This window comes from Elephas maximus, chromosome 26 (assembly GCF_024166365.1).
Source record: "Elephas maximus indicus isolate mEleMax1 chromosome 26, mEleMax1 primary haplotype, whole genome shotgun sequence".
Classification (NCBI taxonomy): Eukaryota; Metazoa; Chordata; class Mammalia; order Proboscidea; family Elephantidae; genus Elephas; species Elephas maximus.
In genome coordinates, this window is record NC_064844.1 from 36,646,394 (window position 1) to 36,666,874 (window position 20,481).

At 39.8% G+C, this 20,481-nt stretch overlaps 1 protein-coding gene across 1 annotated transcript in view; it reads right to left on the reverse strand.

Moving 5' to 3' along the window:
• The window catches only part of EHD3 (EH domain containing 3), a 74,202-nt gene that overhangs the window by 42,653 nt on the left and 11,068 nt on the right, over positions 1-20,481 (reverse strand). The window contains exon 2 of the mRNA XM_049870224.1: positions 19,357-19,533. Coding sequence (XP_049726181.1) covers positions 19,357-19,533 — 177 coding nt within the window. The remainder of the gene's footprint in view (positions 1-19,356; positions 19,534-20,481) is intronic.

Genomic DNA, 20,481 nt, shown 5'->3' on the forward strand with positions numbered 1-20,481 from the left:
ACTCTGTCAAGAGAAATAACCTACGAATGATTGGAGTACCAGAACAGGGAGGGATAACAGAAAATACAGAGAGAATTGCTGAAGATTTGTTGGCAGAAAACTTCCCTGATATCGTGAAAGATGAGAAGATATCTATCCAAGATGCTCATCGAACTCCACATAAGGTAGACCTCAAAAGAAAGTCATCAAGACATATTATAATCAAACTTGCCAAAAACCAAAGATAAAGAGAGAATTTTAAGAGCGGTTAGGGATGAATGAAATTTACCTACAAAGGAGAGCAAATAAAAATAAGCTCAGACTACTCAGCAGAAACCACGCAGGCAAGAAGGCAATGGGATGACACATATAAAGCCTTGACAGAAAAAAACTGCCAGCCAAGAATCATATATTCAGCAAAACTGTCTCTCCATATGAAGGTAAGGTTAGGACATTTCCAGATAAACAGAAGTTCAGGAAATTTGCAAAAACCAAACCAAAACTATTAGAAATATTAAAGGGAGTCCTCTGCTTAGAAAATCAATAACATCAGATGACAACCCAAGGCCAAAACACAGAACAGAGCAACCAGATATCAACCCAGACAGGGCAATCACAAAAATAAATCAAGATTAAAAAAAATGCTCAAAACAGGGAAACAGCGATGTCTTTATGTAAAAGATGACATTAAATCAATAAAGAGGGACTAAAAAATGTAGCCATAGATCTTTCCTATGGAGAAGTCAAGGCGTTAAAAAGAAATGAAAGTTTGGTTTAAACTTAGAAAAATAGCAGCAAATAATAAGGTAACCACAAAGGAGACTAACAAACCTACACATCAAAATAAAATACAAGAAAAACATAAAGACTCAGCAAAAACAAAATCAACAACAAAGAAAAAGATAATATATAAAGAAAAACTACTCAGCACAAAAATTTAAGTAGAAAAAAGGAACTGTCAACAACACACAGAAAAAGACTTAAAAATGACAGCACTAAACTCATACCTATCCATAATTACAATGAATGTAAATGGACTAAATGCACCAGCAAAGAGACTGAGAATGGCAGAATGGATTAAAAAAACACAATCCGTCTATATGCTGCCTACAAGAGACACACCTTAGATAGAGAGACTTAAAGACACAACCTAAAACTCAAAGGATGGAAAAAATTTATCAAGCAAACAACAATCAAAAGAGAGCAGGAGTGACAATATTAATCTCAGATAAAATAGAATTTAAACTTAAATCCACCACAAACGATAAGGAAGGACACTATATAATGACTAAAGGGACAATACACCAGGAGGATATAACCATATTAAATATTTACACACCTAATAACAGGGCTTCAAGATACATAAAACAAACTCTAACAGCATTGAAAAGTGAGATAGACAGTTCCACAGTAATAGTAGGAGACTTCAACACGCCACTTTTGGTGAAGGACAGAACATCCAGAAAGAAGCTCAATAAAGACTCGGAAGATCTAAATGCCACAATCAACCAAGTTGACCTCATAGACATTTACAGAACACTCCACCCAACGGCAGCCAAGTATACTTTCTTTTCTAGTGCACATGCAATATTCTCTGGAATAGACCACATATTAGGTCATAAAGCAATCCTTAACAGAATCCAAAACATTGAAATATTATAAAGCATCTTCTCCAACCATAAGGCCATAAAACTAGGAATCAATAACAGAAAAAGCAGGGAAAAGAAATCAAACACATGGAAACTAAACAATTCCTTGCTCAAAAATGGGTTATACAAGAGATTAAGGACAGAATAAAGAAATTCATAGAATCCAATGAGAATGAAAACACTTCCTAGCAGCCTTCAGAGATCAATTTAAAGCAATAAATGAACACATCCAAAAAGAAGAAAGGGCCAAATCAAAGAATTATCCCTACAACTTGAACAAATAGAAAGAGAGCAACAAAAGAAATCCTCAGGCACCAGAAGTAAGCAAATAATAAAAATTAGAGGAGAATTAAATGACATATAGAACAGAAAAACAATTGAAAGAGTTAAAAAGACCAAGAGCTGGTTCCTTGAAAAGATTAACAAAATCGATAAACCACTGGCCAAACTGGCAAAAAAAAAAAAAAACAGGAGAGGAAGCAAATAACCCAAATAAGAAAAGAGATGGGCGATATTACCACAGATCCACCTGAAATTAAAAGAATCATATCAGATTACTATGAAAAATTGTACTCCAACAAATTTGAAAACCTAGAAGAAATGGACAAATTTCTAGAAACACACTACTACCTAAACTAACACAAATAGAACAACTAAATAAACCCATAATGAAAAAAGAGATTGAAAAAGGAATTAAAAAACTCCCAGCAAAAACAAGCCCTTGCCCTAATGGCTTCACTGGAGAATTCTACCAAACTTTCAGAGAAGAGTTAACGCCACTACTCCTTGAGGTATTTCAGACCATAGAAAAAGATGGAATATTCGCAAACTCATTCTATGAAGCCAGCATAACCCTGATACCAAAACCAGGTAAAGATACCACAAAAAAAAAAAAAAAAAATTACAGGCCTATATCCCTCATAAACTTAGACACAAAAATCCTCAACAAAATTCTACCCAATAGAATTCAACAACATATCAAAAAATAATTCACCGTGACTGTCATAGATTGAATTATGTTCCCCCAAAAATGTGTGTATCAATTGGGCTGGGTCATGATTCCCGGTATTGTGTGATATTCCTATATGTTGTAAATCCTGCTTCTATGATGTTAATGAGGGAGGATGGGTGACAGTTGTGTTACTGAGGCAGGACTCAACCTACAGCATTAGATTGTGTCTTGAGGCAATCTCTTGAGATACAAAAGATAGAAGCAAGCAGAGAGACAGGGGACCTCATACCACAAAGAAATCAGTGCCAGGAGCAGAGTGCATCCTTTGGACATGGGGTCCCTGAGCAGAGAAGCTCCTAGTCTGGGGAAAGACTGATGAGAAGGTCAACAGAGAGAGTTAGCCTTCCCCTGGAAATGACACCTCGAATTTGGACTTTTAGCCTACTTTACTGTGAAGAAATAAATTTGTCTTCGTTAAAGCCATTAACTTGTGGTATTTCTGTTATAGCAACATTAGGAAACTAAGACAATGACCAAGTGGGATTCATACCAAGTATGCAGGGATGGTTCAACATTAGAAAAACAATCAATGTAATCCATCATATAAATAAAACAAAAGACAAAAACCACATGATCTTATCAATTGATGTAGAAAAGTCATTTGACAAAGTCCAACACCCATTCATGATAGAAACTCTCAGCAAAATAGGAATAGAAGGAAAATTCCTCAACACAATAAAGGGCATTTATACAAACCCAACAGCCGACATCACCTTAAATGGAGAGAGTCTGAAAGCATTCCCCTGGAGAACAGGAACTAGACAAGGATGCTCTTTATCACCATTCTTATTCAACATTGTGCTGGAGGTCCTGGCCAGAGTAATTAGGCTAAATGAAGAAAGAAAGGGCATCCAAACTGGTAAGGAAGAAGTAAAAGTATCTCTATTTGCAGATAGCATGATCTTATACACAGAAAACCCTAAAGAATCCTCAAGAAAACTACTGAAACTAATAGAAGAGTTCAGCAGAGTATCAGGATACAAAATAAACATACGAAAATCAGTTGGATTCCTCTACACCAACGAGAACTTCAAAAAGGAAATCACCAACTCAGTACCATTTACAATAAAAATAGCCCCTAAGAAGATAAAATAAACAAAAAAACCAAATCAAACCCACTGCCGTCAAGTCAATTCCGACTCATAGCAACCCTATAAGACAGAGTAGAACTGCCCCATAGAGTTTTCAAGAAGCACCTGCAGATTCAAACTGCCGACTTTTGATTAGCAGCCATAGCACTTAACCATTATGCCACCAGGGTTTCCTAAGATAAAATACTTAAGAATAAATCTAACCAGAGATGTAAAAGACCTATACAAAGAAAACTACAAGACGCTATTGCAAGAAACCAAAGGAGACCTAAGTAAGTGGAAAAGCATACCTTGCTCATTGATAGGAAGACTCAATATTGTAAAAAATCTCTATCCTACCCAAAGCGATTCATAGATACAATGCAACCTTGATCCAAATGCCAATGACATTTTTTAATGAGATGAAGAAACAAATCAGCAACTTTATATGGAAGGGAAAGAGGTCCCAGATAAGTAAAGCTTACGGAAAAAGAAGAACAAAGTGGGAGGCTTCACACTACCTGATTTTAGAACCTATTATACTGCCACAGTAGTCAAAACAGCCTGGTACTGGTACAACAACAGATACATAGACTAACGGGCCACAATTGAGAATCCAGACATAAATCCATCCACACATAAGCAGCTGATTTTTGACAAAAGTCCGAAGTCTGTTAAATGGGGAAAAGACAGTCTCTTTAACAAATGGTGCTGGCATAACTGGATACCCATCTGCAAAAAAATGAAACAGACCCATACCACATACCATGCACAAAAATGAAATCAAAATGGATCAAAGACCTAAATATAAAATCTAAAAAGGTAAAGATCATAGAAGAAAAAACAGGGACAACACTAGAAGCCCTAATACATGGCATAAACAGTATACTACACATTACTAATAATGCACAAACACAAAAAGAGAAACTAGATAACTGGGAACTCCTAAAAATCAAACACTTACGCTCATCCAAAGACTTCACCAACAAAGTAAAAGGATTACCTACAGACTGGGAAAGTTTTTGGCTATGACAAATCCGATCAGCATCTGATCTCTAAAACCTACATGATAACTGCAAAAACTCAACAACAAAAAGACAAATAACCCAATTAAAAAATGGGCAAAGAATATGAACAGGAACTTCACTAAAGAAGACATTCAGGTAGCTAACAGACACATGCGGAAATGCTCACGATCATTAGTCATTAGAGAAATGCAAATCAAAACTACAATGAGAAACCATCTCATCCCAAAAAGGCTGGCATTAATCCAAAAAAAACACAAAATAATAATGTTGGAGGGGTTGTGGAGAGACTGGAACTCTTACACACTGCTGGTAGGAATGTAAAATGGTACAACCACTTTGGAAATCGTTTTGGCACTTCCTTAAAAAGTTAGAAATAGAACTACCATATGATCTAGCAATCCCACTCCTTGGAATATATCCTAGAGAAATAAGTGCCCTCACACGAACAGATACATGCACACCTATGTTCACTGCAGCACTGCTTACAACAGCAAAAAGATGGAAGCAACCAAGATGCCCATCAATGGTTGAAAGGATAAATAAATTATGGTATATTCACATACTGGAATACTACACAATGATTAAGAACAACAAAGAATCCGTGAAACATCTCATAACATGGAGGAATCTGGAAGGCATTATGCTGAGTGAAATCAGTCAGATGCAAAAGGACAAATATTGTATGAGACCACTATTATAAGAATTCAAAAAAAAGTTTAAACACAGAAGAAAATATTCTTCGATGGTTACGAGGGTGGGGAGGGAAAGGGATATTTGCTAACTACATAGTAGACAAGAACTATTTTAAGTGAAGGGAAAGACAGCACACAATACAGGACAGGTCAGCACACTGGACTAAACCAAAAGCAAAGAAGTTTCCTGAACACAATCGAATGCTTAGTAGCAGGGTTGGGGTCTGGGGGCAATGGTTCCTGGGGACATCAAAGACAACTGGCATAATAAAATGTATTACGAAAATGTTCTGCGTCCCACTTTGGTGAGTGGTGTCTGGGGTCTTAAACACTAGCAAGTGGCCATCTAAGATGCATCAATTGGTCTCAATCCATCTGGAGCAAAGGAGAATGAAGAACACCAAAGATCCAAGGTAAATATGAGAACAAAAGACAGAAAGAGCCACATAAAACAGACACTCATCAGCCTGAGACCAGAAAAACTATCACCAATGACTGACCTGACAGGGAACACAACAGAGAATCCCTGATGGAGCAGAACAATGGGACCCAGACCTCAAATTCTCATAAAAAGACCAGACTTAGTGGTCTGACTGATACTAGAAGGACCCTAGAGGTCATGGTCCCCAGACCCTGTGTTAGCCCAAGACTGGAACCGTTTCCAAAGCCAACTCTTCACACAGAGACTGGACTGGACTGTAAGACAGAAAAATGATACTGATGAGTAGTGAGTTTCTTGGCTCAAGTAGACACATGAGACTATGTGGGCAGCTCCTGTCTGGAGGTGAGATGAAAAAGACAGAGGGGGGCAGAAGCTGGTTGAATGGACAGGAGGAATAAAGGGTGGAGAGCAGGAGTATGCTGTCTCATTAGGGGGAGAGCAGCTAGGAGTATACAGCAAGCTGTGTATAAGTTTTTGTATTAGAGACTGACTTGATATGTAAACTTTCACTTAAACCACAATAAATTTTTTAAAAAGTGGGGGGAAAAAAAGCCTATGGATCACAACAGTCTGATCTGCAACCTATCATGGGCATCAGCATTCATTCCATTTGTGCATGGGGTCTCCATGACTCAGGGGCTGACTCAATGGTAGCTAACAACACATCACTGAGGTGAAAATTGGAAGACTGGAGTAGCCAAGGTAGGCAGCAGCCACATCACAAGGGCCTTGAAGGTTACATTAAGAAATCTAAATTTTAACCCAAGGGCAGTAGAAACTCCATGGAACATCTCAAGCAAGAGAATGACCTGTGAATCAGATATGACTATTAGAAAAATCATTCTGTTGGTAGCATGTCCAATTCATTTCAACAAATATCTGTGAAGTGCCTGCTATGTGTCCGGTATTGTGCTAGATGATAGGGGTAGGAAAATAAATGACACAGTCCTTGTCCTACTGAAGCCCATGATTTTAGTTATGCCTGAGGGTCAGCCATATTCTACTACTTAGATATTGCAGTGCAACCCAGTATTCTAAAATAAATTCCATATTTTAGCTTGAGCTGCATTTCTGTTACTGGTGGTCGTGTGCATGTGGCTGGACTTTGGAGCCATGGCTGTGGTTGAGTCATCAGCCAGCAGAGTGTACGGAGTGAGAAAGGAAAAGAGCAGAAAATGGGCCCAGTGGTGGGCAACACTAAGGTTATAGGTGCCAGAGGAAAAGGAGATCAAAACGGGGACCTAAAAGGGCCTGGCCAGGGAGGCAGTAAGATAGCCAAGGTGATGAGAAGAGATGGCACTGACAGTGACAAATGCCAAAGAAAGGTTGGCTAAGTTAAGGATGGAAAGTGCCCACTGCTTTGATAACTGGGAGGTCATCAATGACCTTGATAAGGGCAGCTGTGATGGCTGAAAGCCATGTTGCCACAGGTTGAGGGACAGGAAGAAGTGAGATGGGGGAGTCAAGGTACTTGGCTGAGAAAGGAAAATGGGAGAGGGTGACGGTCAGAAGGTCCTGCAGCAGAGTTTTTAAGAGAAGACACATTTCCAGGTGGAAAGGACAAGCCAAGGGAGGTTGAAGTTGCCAAAAGGAGAGGGGATAATTGATGGAGCAGGTCTCTGAGAAGATACACCTAAAGGTAAAAGGGGGAGTTTAGTTCGGGGGAAAAAAAAAAGAAGCCACTGTTTCCCCCCCAGACCGGTGGGGAGGAAGTGAGGACAGATGTAAATGAACTAAGTTTAAGTCTAGATCAAAAAATAATAATAAATTGATGGAATCCATAGGCACTGGCTTCCATTTTCTCTAGAATAAGAAGCAAGGTCATCTAAAAAAGAGGGAGGCTGAGGTGTTTGTAGAGGGTCTGAATAACCTCAGAGGAGGGGGCTGCTGATGAGGGACATGAACAGGACTGCTCGCAGCATTGAGATGAGGAACTGGAAATCAGTGGTGCTGCACTCCCTGCAAGGCTGCAGGGGAGTTGGGAGCAGTGGAAGAGGGCTCCTACCCTGCTCCCTGTAGTCCTTCCAATACACGTGCCTGGCAGATCCCCAGCCAGCAATTAATCTAAACTCCACCATCTCAGTGTTGAGTGCTGCTGGAGAAAAATTACAAAACCTTACAATGTCATCTATGTGCTGATCATATGGTTCCTGCATTAAGCCACGTTTTTCAGTCCTCCCTGCCTGTATTTTGTCCTGTGTTCTCTGCCTGGAATGCCCTTTTTTACCCTTTCAGTGTAATTTCACTCATCATTTAGCACCCATGTCAGTTGCCAGCCTTTGCACAAAGGCTCCATCAACAGGTTCCCTGTACCACTGTTCCCCTTGCCCTGTGCTATCATTGGCTCTCTTCATGTCTGTGTCCACTGAACTGGGTTTGGCCTTATATTCCCTCCCAGAGCTGAGCCCACACCAGTAGGGGCTTAGTGTCTGCTGAAATCAAACATGAATTCTATCCTTAGTAAGGCACCTGTGAGGGTGACAAGGGAAACAGCCCTCAGCCATGGCTGCATTTCTTTTCTCATCAAAATCTGCCACTCTAGACCAGGCACGGAGACAGGTCATTCTGGAAATGCAGGATATCACCTCAGCAAACTTCATCAGGCTAAACGTTTTATTCACTAAAATCATAGTTTTAAAGAGAGATTCCAGACCACTTAACTGTGTCACTTTAAATGTGTATGCTATTTGTTTCATAGCACCTTCATACATATATATTTTTTAATATTTTTGTAAAAGAAATGTACATACATGGTAGGAAAACAAATAGTTTGGCAACACATAAAATGAAATATAAAAGTCTCCCTTTCCTCCATCTGCTTCCCCCTCAATTCCACTCCCTGAGTGTAACCACTGAAAACAATTACAGGTAACCACCATATGTTTCTCTCTCTCTCTCTGATTCTTGTTACACATTTGCAGGAAAAATTAGGGCACAGAGATTTGCATTTTATCATTTTCTAGATGAAGATAAGATTCAACGATGTTAAGTGTCTTTACCCAGAGTAAACCACCCTATCCCCTTCCACCACACGTATGCCCTCTGGTTTCAATACCTTTAAAACTGGAGTTAGGCTTGCTGTGTTTGATTGATCTCATAAGGGCTCTGAGCTCTCAGGGTTGTACCCAGTATATGATGGCAATTACATAAATTCTGTTATCATAATAGACTATATTCTATTGAATATAATACAATATACTATTATTATCATTATGGCACTATTATTCCAAAATAGTGTTAACTGCTAAACCTGTTCTTATCTCTTGTTTTTTATTGTACTTTAGACAAGGGTTTACAGAATAAACTAGTTTCTCATCACACAGTTAGTACACATATTATTTTATGACACTGGTTAACAACCCCACGACATGTCAACACTCTCCCTTCTGGACCTTGGGTGCCCCATTACCAGTTTTCCTGTCCCCTCCTGCCTTCCAGTCGTTGCCCCTAGGCTCTTGTGCCCCTTTAGTCTCGTTTTGTTTTATGGGCCTGTTCAGTCCTTGGCTGAAGTAGACCCTCAGGAGTAACTTCATTACTGAGCCAAAAGAGTATCCAGGGGCCACACTCGGGGGGTTTCTCCAGTCTCTGTCAGGCCACTAAGTCTGGTCTTTTCTCATGAGTTAAAATTTTTCTCCAGCTCTGTCCAGGACCCTCTATTGCGATCCCTGCCACAGCAGTCAGTGGTGGCAGCCAGGCACCATCTAGTTGTACTGGCCTCAGTCTGGTAGAGGCCATGGTAGATGTGGTCCACTAGTCCTTTGGCCTACTCTTTTCGTTGTATGTTTAGTTTTCTTCATTCTTCCTTGCTCCTGAAGGGGTGAGACCAGTGAGTATCTTAGATGGCTGCTCACAGGCTTTTAAGACCCCGATGCTACTCACCAAAGTAGAATGTAGAACATTTTCTTTATGGATTATGTTATGCCAGTTGAGCTAGATGTTCCCCGAGACCATGGTCCCCACAGCCCTCATGGGTCCCTCAGGAAGTTTGGAAGTGTCTATGGAGCTTCCATGACCTTGCCTTGTACAAGTTGTGTTGGCTCCCCCAGTATTTTATACTGTCTTACTCTTCACCAAAGTTACAACTTATCTATTGTCTATTTAGTATTTTTCCATCCCCGCCCCTCCCGTCCCTAGTAACCATCAAAGATTGTTTTTGTTTGTAAATCTTTCCATGAGATTTTACAGTAGTGGTATCATACAATATTTGCCCTTTTGTGATTGACTTATTTCACTCAGCATAATGCCCTCCAGATTAAACCATGTTGTGAGATCCTTCATAGATACATCATTGTTCTTTATCATTGCATAATACTACATTGCGTGTATGTACCATAGTTTGTTTATCTGCTCATCTGTTGATGGGCATCTAGGTTGTTTCCATCTTTCTGCTATTGTGAACAATGTTGCAATGAACATGGGTGTGCATATTTCTCTAGGATATATTCCGAGGAGTGGGATTGCTGGATCATATGGTATTTCTATTTCTAGCTTTCTGAGGAAGCGCGATATCGCTTTCCAAAACGGTTGTATCATTTTGCATTCCCACCAGCCGTGAGTAAGAGTTCCCGATCTCCCCACAGCATCTCCAACATTTGTTATTTCCTGTTTTGATTCATGCCAGTAATGCTGGGGTGAGATGGTATCTCTAATGGCTACTGATAGAGAACATTTCCTCATGTGTCTGTTGGCTGCTTTAATATCTTCTTTAGTGAATGGTTCATTTTGTTTGCCCATTTTTTCATCAGATTATTTGTCTTTTCGTTGTAGAGATGTTGGATTTTCTTGTAGATTTTAGAGATTAGACCTTTGTCTGATTTGTAATAGCCAAAAATTTTTTCCCAGTCTGTAGGTTCTCTTTTTACTCTTTTGGTGAAGTCTTTTGATGAGCATAAGTGTTTGTTTTTAGAAAATCCCAGTTATCTAGCTTATCTTCTGGAGTTTCTGTGTTGCTGGTTATGGTTTGTATCCTGTTAATGCCATGTACTAGGGCCTCTAGCATTGAACCAGAAACCCTGGTGCCATAGTGGTTAAGTGCTACGGCTGCCAATCAAAGTGTTGGCAGTTTGAATCCACCAGGTGCTCCTTGGAAACTGTATGGGGCAGTTCTACTCTGGCCTATAGGGTCGCTATGAGTCGGAATCGACTCAACGGCACTGGGTTTAGTGTTGATCCAACTTTTTCTTCTATGAACTTTATAATTTTTGGCTTTATATTCAGGTCCTTGATCCATTTTGAATTAGTTTTGGTATGTGATGTGCGGTATGGGTCCTGTTTCATTTTTTTTGCAGATGGACATCCAGTTTTGCCAGCACCATTTGTTAAAAACACTGTCTTTTCCCCATTTGATGGACTTTGGGACCTTGTTGAAGATCAGGTGACCATAGCTGGATGGATTTACATCTGGGTTCTCAATTCTGTTCCACTGGTCAGTGTATCTGCCACTGTACCAGTACCAGGCTATTTTGACTACCATATCCATAGAATAGGTTCTGAGGTCAGGTAGTGCAAGTCCTCCTACTTTCTTCTTTTTCAATATCAGGGCTTCTTCCCTTTCCATAAAAAGTTAATGATTAGTTTTTCCATCTCTTTAAAGAATGCTGTTGGTATTTGGATTGGGATTGCGTTGTATTTGTTAATTGCTTTGGGTAGAATTGTTATTTTCACAATGCTAAGTCTACCTATACATGAGCATGGTATGTTTTTCCACTTATGCAGATCTCTTTTGGTTTCTTGCAGTAGTGTTTTGTAGTTTTCTTTGTATGGGTCTTTTACATCCCTAGTTAGATTTATTCCTAAGTGTTATATTTTTTAGGGGATGTTATAAATGGTATTGTTTTCCTGACTTCCTTTTCATTGCTCTCTTTATTGGTGTATAAGAATCCGACTGATTTTTGCATGTTTATCTTGTATTCTGCTAATCTGCTGAATCTTTCTATTAGTTCCAGTAGTTTTCTCGTGGAGTCGTTTGCATTTCTATGTACAATATCATATCATCAATAAATAGGGGCACTTTAACTTCTTCATTACTAATTTGGATGCCCTTTTTTTTTTTTTTTCTTGCCTTGTTGCTCTAGCTAGAACTTCAGCACAATGTTAAATAGCAGTGGTGATAAATGGCATCCTTGTCTTGTTCTGGTTCTCAGGGGGAATATTTTCATCCTCTTTCCGTTGAGAATGATGTTGGCCATTGGTTTTGTGTAGATGCCCTTTATTATGTTGAGAAATTTCCCTTCTATACCTATTTTATTGAGAGTTTTTATCAGGAATGGGTGTTAGACTTTGTTGAATGCCTTTTTTATGTCGATTGAGATGATCATGTGATTCTTTTCTTCTTATTTATGTGGGGATTACATTGATTGATTTTATAATGTTGAACCATCCTTGCATACTTGGTATGAATCCTACTTGGTTGTAGTGTATTTTTTTCGATATGATGCTGAATTCTATTGGCTAGATATTGGTGAGAATTTTTGAATCTATATTCATGAGAGATATTGGTCTGTAATTTTCTTTTTTTGTGCTGTCTTTGCCTGGTTTTGATAGTAGGATTATGCTGGCTTCATAGAATGAATTCAGAAGTATCCCATTCTTTTCTCTGTTCTGAAATAGTTTGAGTAGTACTGGTGTAAGTTCTCTGAATGTTTGGTAGAATTCTCCAGTGAACCCAGCTGGGCCAGGGCTTTTTTTGCGGGGGTGGGGAGTTTTTTTTAATTACTTTTCAACCTCTTCTCTAGTTATGGGTCTGTTCAGAATTTCAACATCATTTTTGTATTAGTTTGGGTAGGTAGTGTGTTTCTAGAAATCTGTCCATTTCTTCTAGGTTTTCAAATTTGTTGGAGTATAGTTTTTCATAATACTCAGTTGGGTCTGTTGTAATGTTCCTCAATTCATTTCTTACTTGGGTTATTTGCATCCTCTCTTTTTGTGAATTTGGCCAGTGGTTTGTCAATTTTGTTGATCCTTTCAAAGAACCAACTTTTGGTTTTGTTGATTCTTTCTATTGTTTTCCTATTCTCTATTTCACTGATTTCTGCTCTGATCTTTAGTATTTCCTTTCTTCTGGCGGCTTTGGGCTTCCTTTGCTGTTCTCTGTTTGTTCAAGTTGTGTAGCTAATGCTTTGATTTTGTCCCCTCTTTTTTGTTGTGTGCATCTATTGCTATAAATTGACCTCTGAGGACTGCCTTTTCTGTGTCACAAAGTTTTTGGTATGATGTGTTTTCATTCTTATTTGATTCTAGGAATTTTTTATTTCATCTCCAATTTCCTCTATTGCCCAGCGGTTTTTAAGCAGGGTGTTATTCAGTTGCCATGTAATTGATTTTTTTCCTTGCTCTTACTGTTGTTAATTTCTACCTTGATGGTGTCATCGTCAGAGAAGATACTTTGTATTATCTCAATGTTTTGGATTCTGCTGAGGGTTGCTCTGTGGCCTAAGTAAGATGTGGTCTATTCTGGAGAACGTTCCATGTGCATTGGAAAAGAATGTGTATCTTATAGCTGTTGGGTGGAGTGTTCTATTTATGTCTATAAGGTCAAGTAGGCTAATTGTGCCTTTTAGCTCTTCTGTATCTTTGTTGAGTTTCTTTCTAGATATCCTGTCCTTTACCAAGAGTGGTGTGTTGAAGTCTCCTACTATTATTGCAGAACTGTCAATTACTCTTTTCAGTGCTGTTGGAGTTTGTTTTATGTATTTTGGAATACTGTCATTGGGTGCATAGATGTTTATTATGGTTATGTCTTCATGATGGATCATCCCTTTAATTATCATAGAGTGCCCTTCTTTGTCTTTTATGGTGGATTTTGTTTTAAAGTCTATTTTCTCTGAGATTAGTATTGCCATTCCTGCTCTTTTTTGGTAGCTATTTGCTTGATATATTTTTTTCCATCCTTTGATTTCTAATAAATGTATGTCTTTGTTTCTAAGGTATGTCTGTTATAGACAGCATATTGATGGATCCTATTTTTTTTTTTTTAATCCATTCTGTCACTCTCTGTCTCTTTATGGGTACATTTAGGCCATTTACATTCAGTGTAATTATTGATAGTTGTGAATTTATTGCTGTCATTTTGTAGTGTGTGTGTGTGTGTGTGTGATGCTGATGTTTTCTTTGTTCCTCTTACTCTCCTGTGCTGAATTCCTTTTGTTTCTGGATTTTTTTTTTCATTTCTTCATTTTTGTAGATTTAGCGTTTACTGAGACTTAATGTTCTTTATTTTGATGAGTAGGTTTGTTAACTTGCTTTGTGATTACCTTGAAATTTACCCTTATATTCCTAGGTTGAACCAATCTATTATTACATGGTATCACCTTGCTTTCCTCTGCATTAGAAAGTTCTATACCTACACCATTTATTCCCTCTTTTATTGTTCTGATGCTGTTGTCATTTACAGATTAACTATTCTGATTCCCTGTTGTAATTCTTTTGGTTTTGGATAGCCCTTGAGAGTTCATTTCCTAGGTTGGTATCTGACTGGTATGATCTTTGCATCCTAGATTCAGTCTGTGGTCTGATGTCCTTTGTTCTCAAACTGAAGGACTCCCTTTAATAATTCTTGTAAATTTGGTTTGGTTTTTACATATTCCCTTAATTTCTGTTTACCAGGAAATGTTCTAATTTCACCATCATATTTGAATGAGAGTTTTGCAGGATATATTATTCCTGGTTGGCTTTTTTTATCTTGCAAGGTTTTATATATGTCATCCCATTGCCTTCTTGCCTGCATGGTTTCTGCTGAATAATCAGATATTAGTCTTATTGTTTCTCCTCTGTATGTGACTTTTTGTTTTTCTCGAGCTGCTCTCAGGATTATTTCTTTGTCTTTGGTTTTAGCGAGTGTGATTACGACATGCCTTGATAATTTTATTTTGGGGTCTATCCTATATGGGGTTCGCTGAGCTTCTTGCATGGTCAGCTTTACATCTTTCATTATATTAGGGAAGTTTTCTGTCAGTAGTTCTTCAATGATCCTCTCTGTGTTTTCTGTTTTCTCTCCCTGTTCTGGAACCCTGGTTACTTGCAAATTTTTGGTTTGGATTGTATCCCACATTATTCTCAGAGTTTCTTCATATTTCTTCGCTCTTTTTTCTGATTTTTCCTCAAATGAAGTTGTATCCAAATGGTTGTCTTCAATTTCGCTGATCCTGTCTTCCATTGTTTCAAACTTGCTCCTTAGCCCTTCTATGGCACTGTCCATTTCCGAAATCTTGTTGTTTATCCTTTGGATTTCTAATTGTTGTTTTTGTATGATTTATAGTGGTGAATTTATTTTGACATTTTGTTCCTGTATTATTTTCCTGAATTCTTTTTTTTTTTTTTTTGTCTGTCTTTTCCATGAATTTGTCTATTTTTTCCTTTTTTTGGTCTGCTTTTTGCTTCAATTCTTGGATAGCTCTGAATATTAGAGATTTGAATTCCCTATCAGGTAGTTCTAGTGACTTTTCTTCTACTGGAAAGTCACCTCGTGTTTTAGTTTGGATGTCTATTGGAACCATTCTGTCCTTTTTTTTTTTTTTTAACATGTTTTGATATTGTCTGCTGTCTTTGGGGCATTCAGTAGTTATTTCCTTCGTTTATGTAGGTTTTTTTTTTCTTTTTTTTTTTGTCTTGCTTATTTATTTTATTTGGTTATGTCTGAACAGGCAGGCTGTGTGTTCTTTGTTGTTTGCTCATCTGTGGGCATGAGAGCTTTCATCTCCTTGTCCAATGGGCAGGGCCAGTTGCTCAGCTATGGTGCAGCAAGGCAGGCCCAGCTGTAGGGAAGGGGCTGCGATGGGTTATTTGTGGTACGTATGAAGGCCGTCAGGGTGGCCAGGAATGAGTGCAGGGCAGGTTCTGGTAGGCTGTGCCTCTGATGCTTGGGGGTGTGATGTTCAGCACATGGTGCAGATAGGCAGGGGGAGAGGGTGGTTGTGATGTGTGGAGCTAAGATGGGCATGGGAAAAAAAGAAAGGAGAGAGAAACAGGAGCCAAAAGCAAACAAACAAAAAAGAACGCTAAGGGAGCTTGCCATTGGAGTGGAGAAATGAGAAACTGAAAAATGGAGAAAAACAAAAAGGAAAAAATAAAGTAAATAAAAATTAGAAAGAAAAGCCCCCCAGGGATCCCACCAGGGCAGCTGTGAAGACTGGGGAAATGGCTCCCAGGCGATGTGGTACAGCCTGGCTGGAAGGGGCTCCCAAGCTGCAAAAAGAAAAAAGAAAACAAACAAACAAAGAAAATGCCCCCAGGGATCCCATTGGCGTGGCTGCAGAGACTGGGGAATTGTTTCCCAAGCCAAGCAGTACAGCCCAGTTAGAAAGAGCTCCCAAGCCTCAAAAAGAAAAAGAAAAGAAATGAACAAAACAAAACAAAGAAAAAAGCCCCGAGGATCCTACCAGCATGGCGGTGTGGTCCAGGGAAGCAGTTTCCCAGCTGAGCAGCACTTCACAGCTTTCCAAGAAGAAGCAAAGCTGGCACACAGAGCCAAGTGTTCAAGGGAAAGGGTGGCGGCAGGGGGCGGGGAGAGAGGCAGGGAGAAAACCAAAACAAGTGGAAAAAAGCAACATCATCGAGAAACAAATGGCACTGATGGAGCTGGCCAGTGTGGGTGGGGTGAATCCAAGCAGCACAGGGCTGGGGCCGACGCCTTCTGGCCAAGAGACTGCAGTTGGTAGGAAGTGGTGGAGACAGAGCGGGAGAGAAGGATGGGGAATGGGAAAGCGTATAGCACTGTTCACCAGGTGCTCTGTCTCCTGCTAGGAGCTCCGTGAAGTTGCTTTCCCATATGCCCTGTCCACCAGTCTCTGATATGAGCAGGGCAAATTCAAGTGGCACACACCCTGCACTGCCCAGCCACCCAAATGACCACAGCCAGTTCGGAAGCTGCAGAGGCTGAGCAGGGGGGAGTAAGATGGGGAGCAGGAAAATGTATATCACTGGTTACTGAGTCCTCCGTCTCCTCTGGGAGCTCCATGAAGCTACTTTCCCATACTCCCTGTCCACCAATCTCCAACAGGAATCCAAGATGGTAAATCTGTGCTGTTAGCTGATAGTGGAACTCTGTACATATCTCTCCTTGCTCTCTGTTCTTTGTCAGTTTTCTATTCTATTCAGTGCTTGGCTGAGTTCTTTATCTCTTCACTTGATGCTTAGGGTTCCAGGATTGATGTTTGCCTGTTTCACTTAGTTTTTTGGGTCTTTGCTGTGGAGGAACAGCATAGTGCTTCTGTCTATAGAACCATGTTGACTCTGCCTCCTGTTCTTATCTCTCTAATGATCCCAATTACCTCTTTTATACTCCAGATTTTTCTCCCCTCTGCCATCTGATAGGATAATGCTCTTTGGCTGATTCACAGTCATTGAAAGCTCAAGGTGTCTAAAATAAAATTCATCACCCCTGGCCCTCATATATTCCCCCAGATGGCCCTGCCTCTGTTTATCACTGCTGACTCATTTTTCTCCATCATGCTCTTCCCTGCCTCCATTCATTTCTGCATTTCAGCATCTTGGGCCCATGCCTTCACCTCCACCCCAGTCTGGGACTCCTGACTCAGCTCCATGTACTAGAGACACTCCTGGCATCCTGAACCACCTGTCAATGCACCTTAACACCACCAGCTTTATCTTGTAAGAGTTCATAGCTCCATTCCGTGAATAATCCAAGCAAACTCTTGAGGACCTCCCTACCTGCCAGGCCAATTTCCCAAGATTTATTAACTGGCCCTTCCTCTGTATCAGTGCTTTGGGAGCACACCCGGCCCCCTAGCAATTCCTCACTTTATTCCCTTCCCATTGCTGCCTTGGAGAGTTATTGATTTTGAGTCACCACAAAGAAAGGGCAGCGACAAGTTCATAGTTTTATAAAAACATATTCCTTAAGATACAAGATGTTGAGAATCACTTGGGTAATGAGCCTCAACGTCTACTTCTGAAAAGTTGCAATAGTGGATGTCTACTTAAGAGGGGACTCAAATGAAACAAGACATGATACTACTACTACCACTATCTAATACTTCCAGTTTGGTTTCTATATGCCAGGTACTAAGTGTTTTCTGCTCATTATCTCACTTACTTCTCCTTCAACTCCTTGGAGGAAGATATTACTACTATCTTATTTTACAGATGGGAAAAGTGAGACAGAGAAGTTAGGTAACTTATCCAAGATCCACAATGCTAGAGGCAGAATTTGAACCCAGGTCTCTCTGAAGCCAAAGCCCATATGCTTTACTTCTAATCTAAAATACCTCCAAATAGGGAACATAATTTTAAAAATCACTAAGTACAATGCACATGTACATGGATATGTAAGTAAAATAAGCACCAGTTTAGTTATGAACGATAATAATGTGAAGGCCCAGATCAGCTTGCCAAGTATTCCCTAGAGCTTTCTACACTCAAATCTTCATGATGACCCTGTGTCTGCAGGCTTGAACTTGTCCCAGGGGAAGGAACACAGTGAGTTTAGTAGGAAAGTCAACGCTCTAGCCTAGGGCTTCTGTCTCAAGTCTAGGTTTCTTTTTACCAAGTAAAAACAATGTCCAGGAAAAGAAAAGAATCTTGTTCCACCTCCTTCCAGTTTGATGCAAATCCCAGCCACAGCATAAGCAAATGCTGGAAACCATGTAGAGCAGCCATCTCCACTTTCACTGGAGGAGACTGTGGATCTAGAGAAAGTGATCTAACTCTTTATTGAACCCTTTCCTGCTTTTTGATCAGGACTTAGCCCAGTGTCATGGACTGAATCGCGTCCCCCCAAAATATGTGTCAACTTGGCTAGGCTATGATTCCCAGTATTGTGCTATTATCCTTTATTTTGTCATCTGATGTAATTTTCCTATCTGTCATAAATCCTCAATCTCTGCCTATGGTTAATGGGGCAAGATTAGGTTATGTCAAAGAGGATTAGGGTGTGATACAACACCCTTACTCAGGTCACAGCCCTGATCGAATGTAAGCGGGATTTTCCTGGAGTGTGGCCTGCATTGCCTTTTATTTTACAAGAGATAAAAAGAGAGAGAAGCGAGAAGAGAAATAGGGCACCTCATACCACCAAGAAAGAAAGAAGCTCCAGGAGCAGAGCACATCCTTTGGACCTGGGGTCTCTGCACTTAGAAGCTCCTAGACCAGGGCAAGATTGATGACAAGGACCTTCCCCCAGAACTGAAAGAAAGAGAAAGCCTTCCCCTAGAGCTGGTACTCTGAATTTGGACTTCAAGCCTTCTAAACTGAGAGAATAAAATGTTAAAGCCATCCATTTGTGGTATTTCTGTTATAACAGCACTAGAGAGCTAAGACACCCAGCATCTGCAGCTCCCACATTACTAATTGATGGTGACTGACTTAGTCAAGTTCCCAGCAAGAAAGGAACAATCAAAAGAGACACTAGATTTGGAAAATGCACCAAGCTTCCCAATACCCTGCCTACCCAACCACACTTTCACTTCCCACAGTCGAAGAAGAAGAAAAGAGAACATCCCTAAGACATTGTTCTTCTCCACACTCACCTGTTCAAGAAGCCATTGCCAAAGGCATTGAGTTTCCTGAAGGGTTTCTTAGGATCCACCACCAGAGCATTTCCAGGGATGATCCCTTCCACATCTCCCTGCATCACTGCAATGAAGGAGTCAGTGGTCGGCTCAGGCCCAATTCTCATGCCTGCGAAATCCTGTTCCAGCAGGTACCTGGCAAAAGGAAGCACAGTCATAACGCAGGATTCTGCTCTTAGAGCAACACTCCATGTCTACTCTAAAGCAGTCAACAATGAGAATCACAGGAAAGGCAGATCAAGAGTGATGAGATTTCACAGCCAGGAGAGATGACTGCCAGAGAGGGAATCCAAAGGACTTTGTATAGCCGGTGGACCATTAGCTGAACTTAAACTATTAAACCTGTTTTATCTTGATCCTTATCTTTTTCCCTCTCGAAATCAGCTTAAAAAAAAGCAAGTTTTGGCCTCAAAAGTAAAGCATGGGTTGAAAATGATTCCTACATGGAGTTTTCAGACTTCATAACTAAAGGCAGCCTGCTGAAGGCCCTGCAGAAAGGCATTGTTAGACTTTTACCACGGACTCTGTTGGCTTTTCATAGGTCATTATTTATTTATCTGGTTTGTTATGTAAAAATAGCTTATACATCATATAAAATACATAATCATATATTCACACACACACACACACACAGTCCCTGGGTGGCACAGTTAAGCACTCAACTACTATACAAAAGTTTCGCGGCTCAAACCCACCCATAGGCTCCTTGAAAGACAGGTCTGGCGATTTACTTCCAAAAGGTCACTGCCTCGAAAATCCTGTGGAGCAGTGCTTCTCTGCACACATGGGGTTGTCATGAGTCAGAACCGGCTCAAAAGCAACTAACAAGAACTATATATATAATTTTATTTTTTAAACATAGAAGCAGGTTGCACACTTTTCTTTTTATACATATTTTTTTATATTTGAAAGATATCTGCACATATCTACTTCATTCCTTTTCATAACCATGTAGAATCCCATTATATGGATTATTACAAGTCATTTTAGTGAAAATTTTATTGGTAATTTTTAACTATTTCCATTGCCTAGATGGAAAAAAAAAATGGTGGCAGGGAAGTTTATACATTATTTCAACCAGAG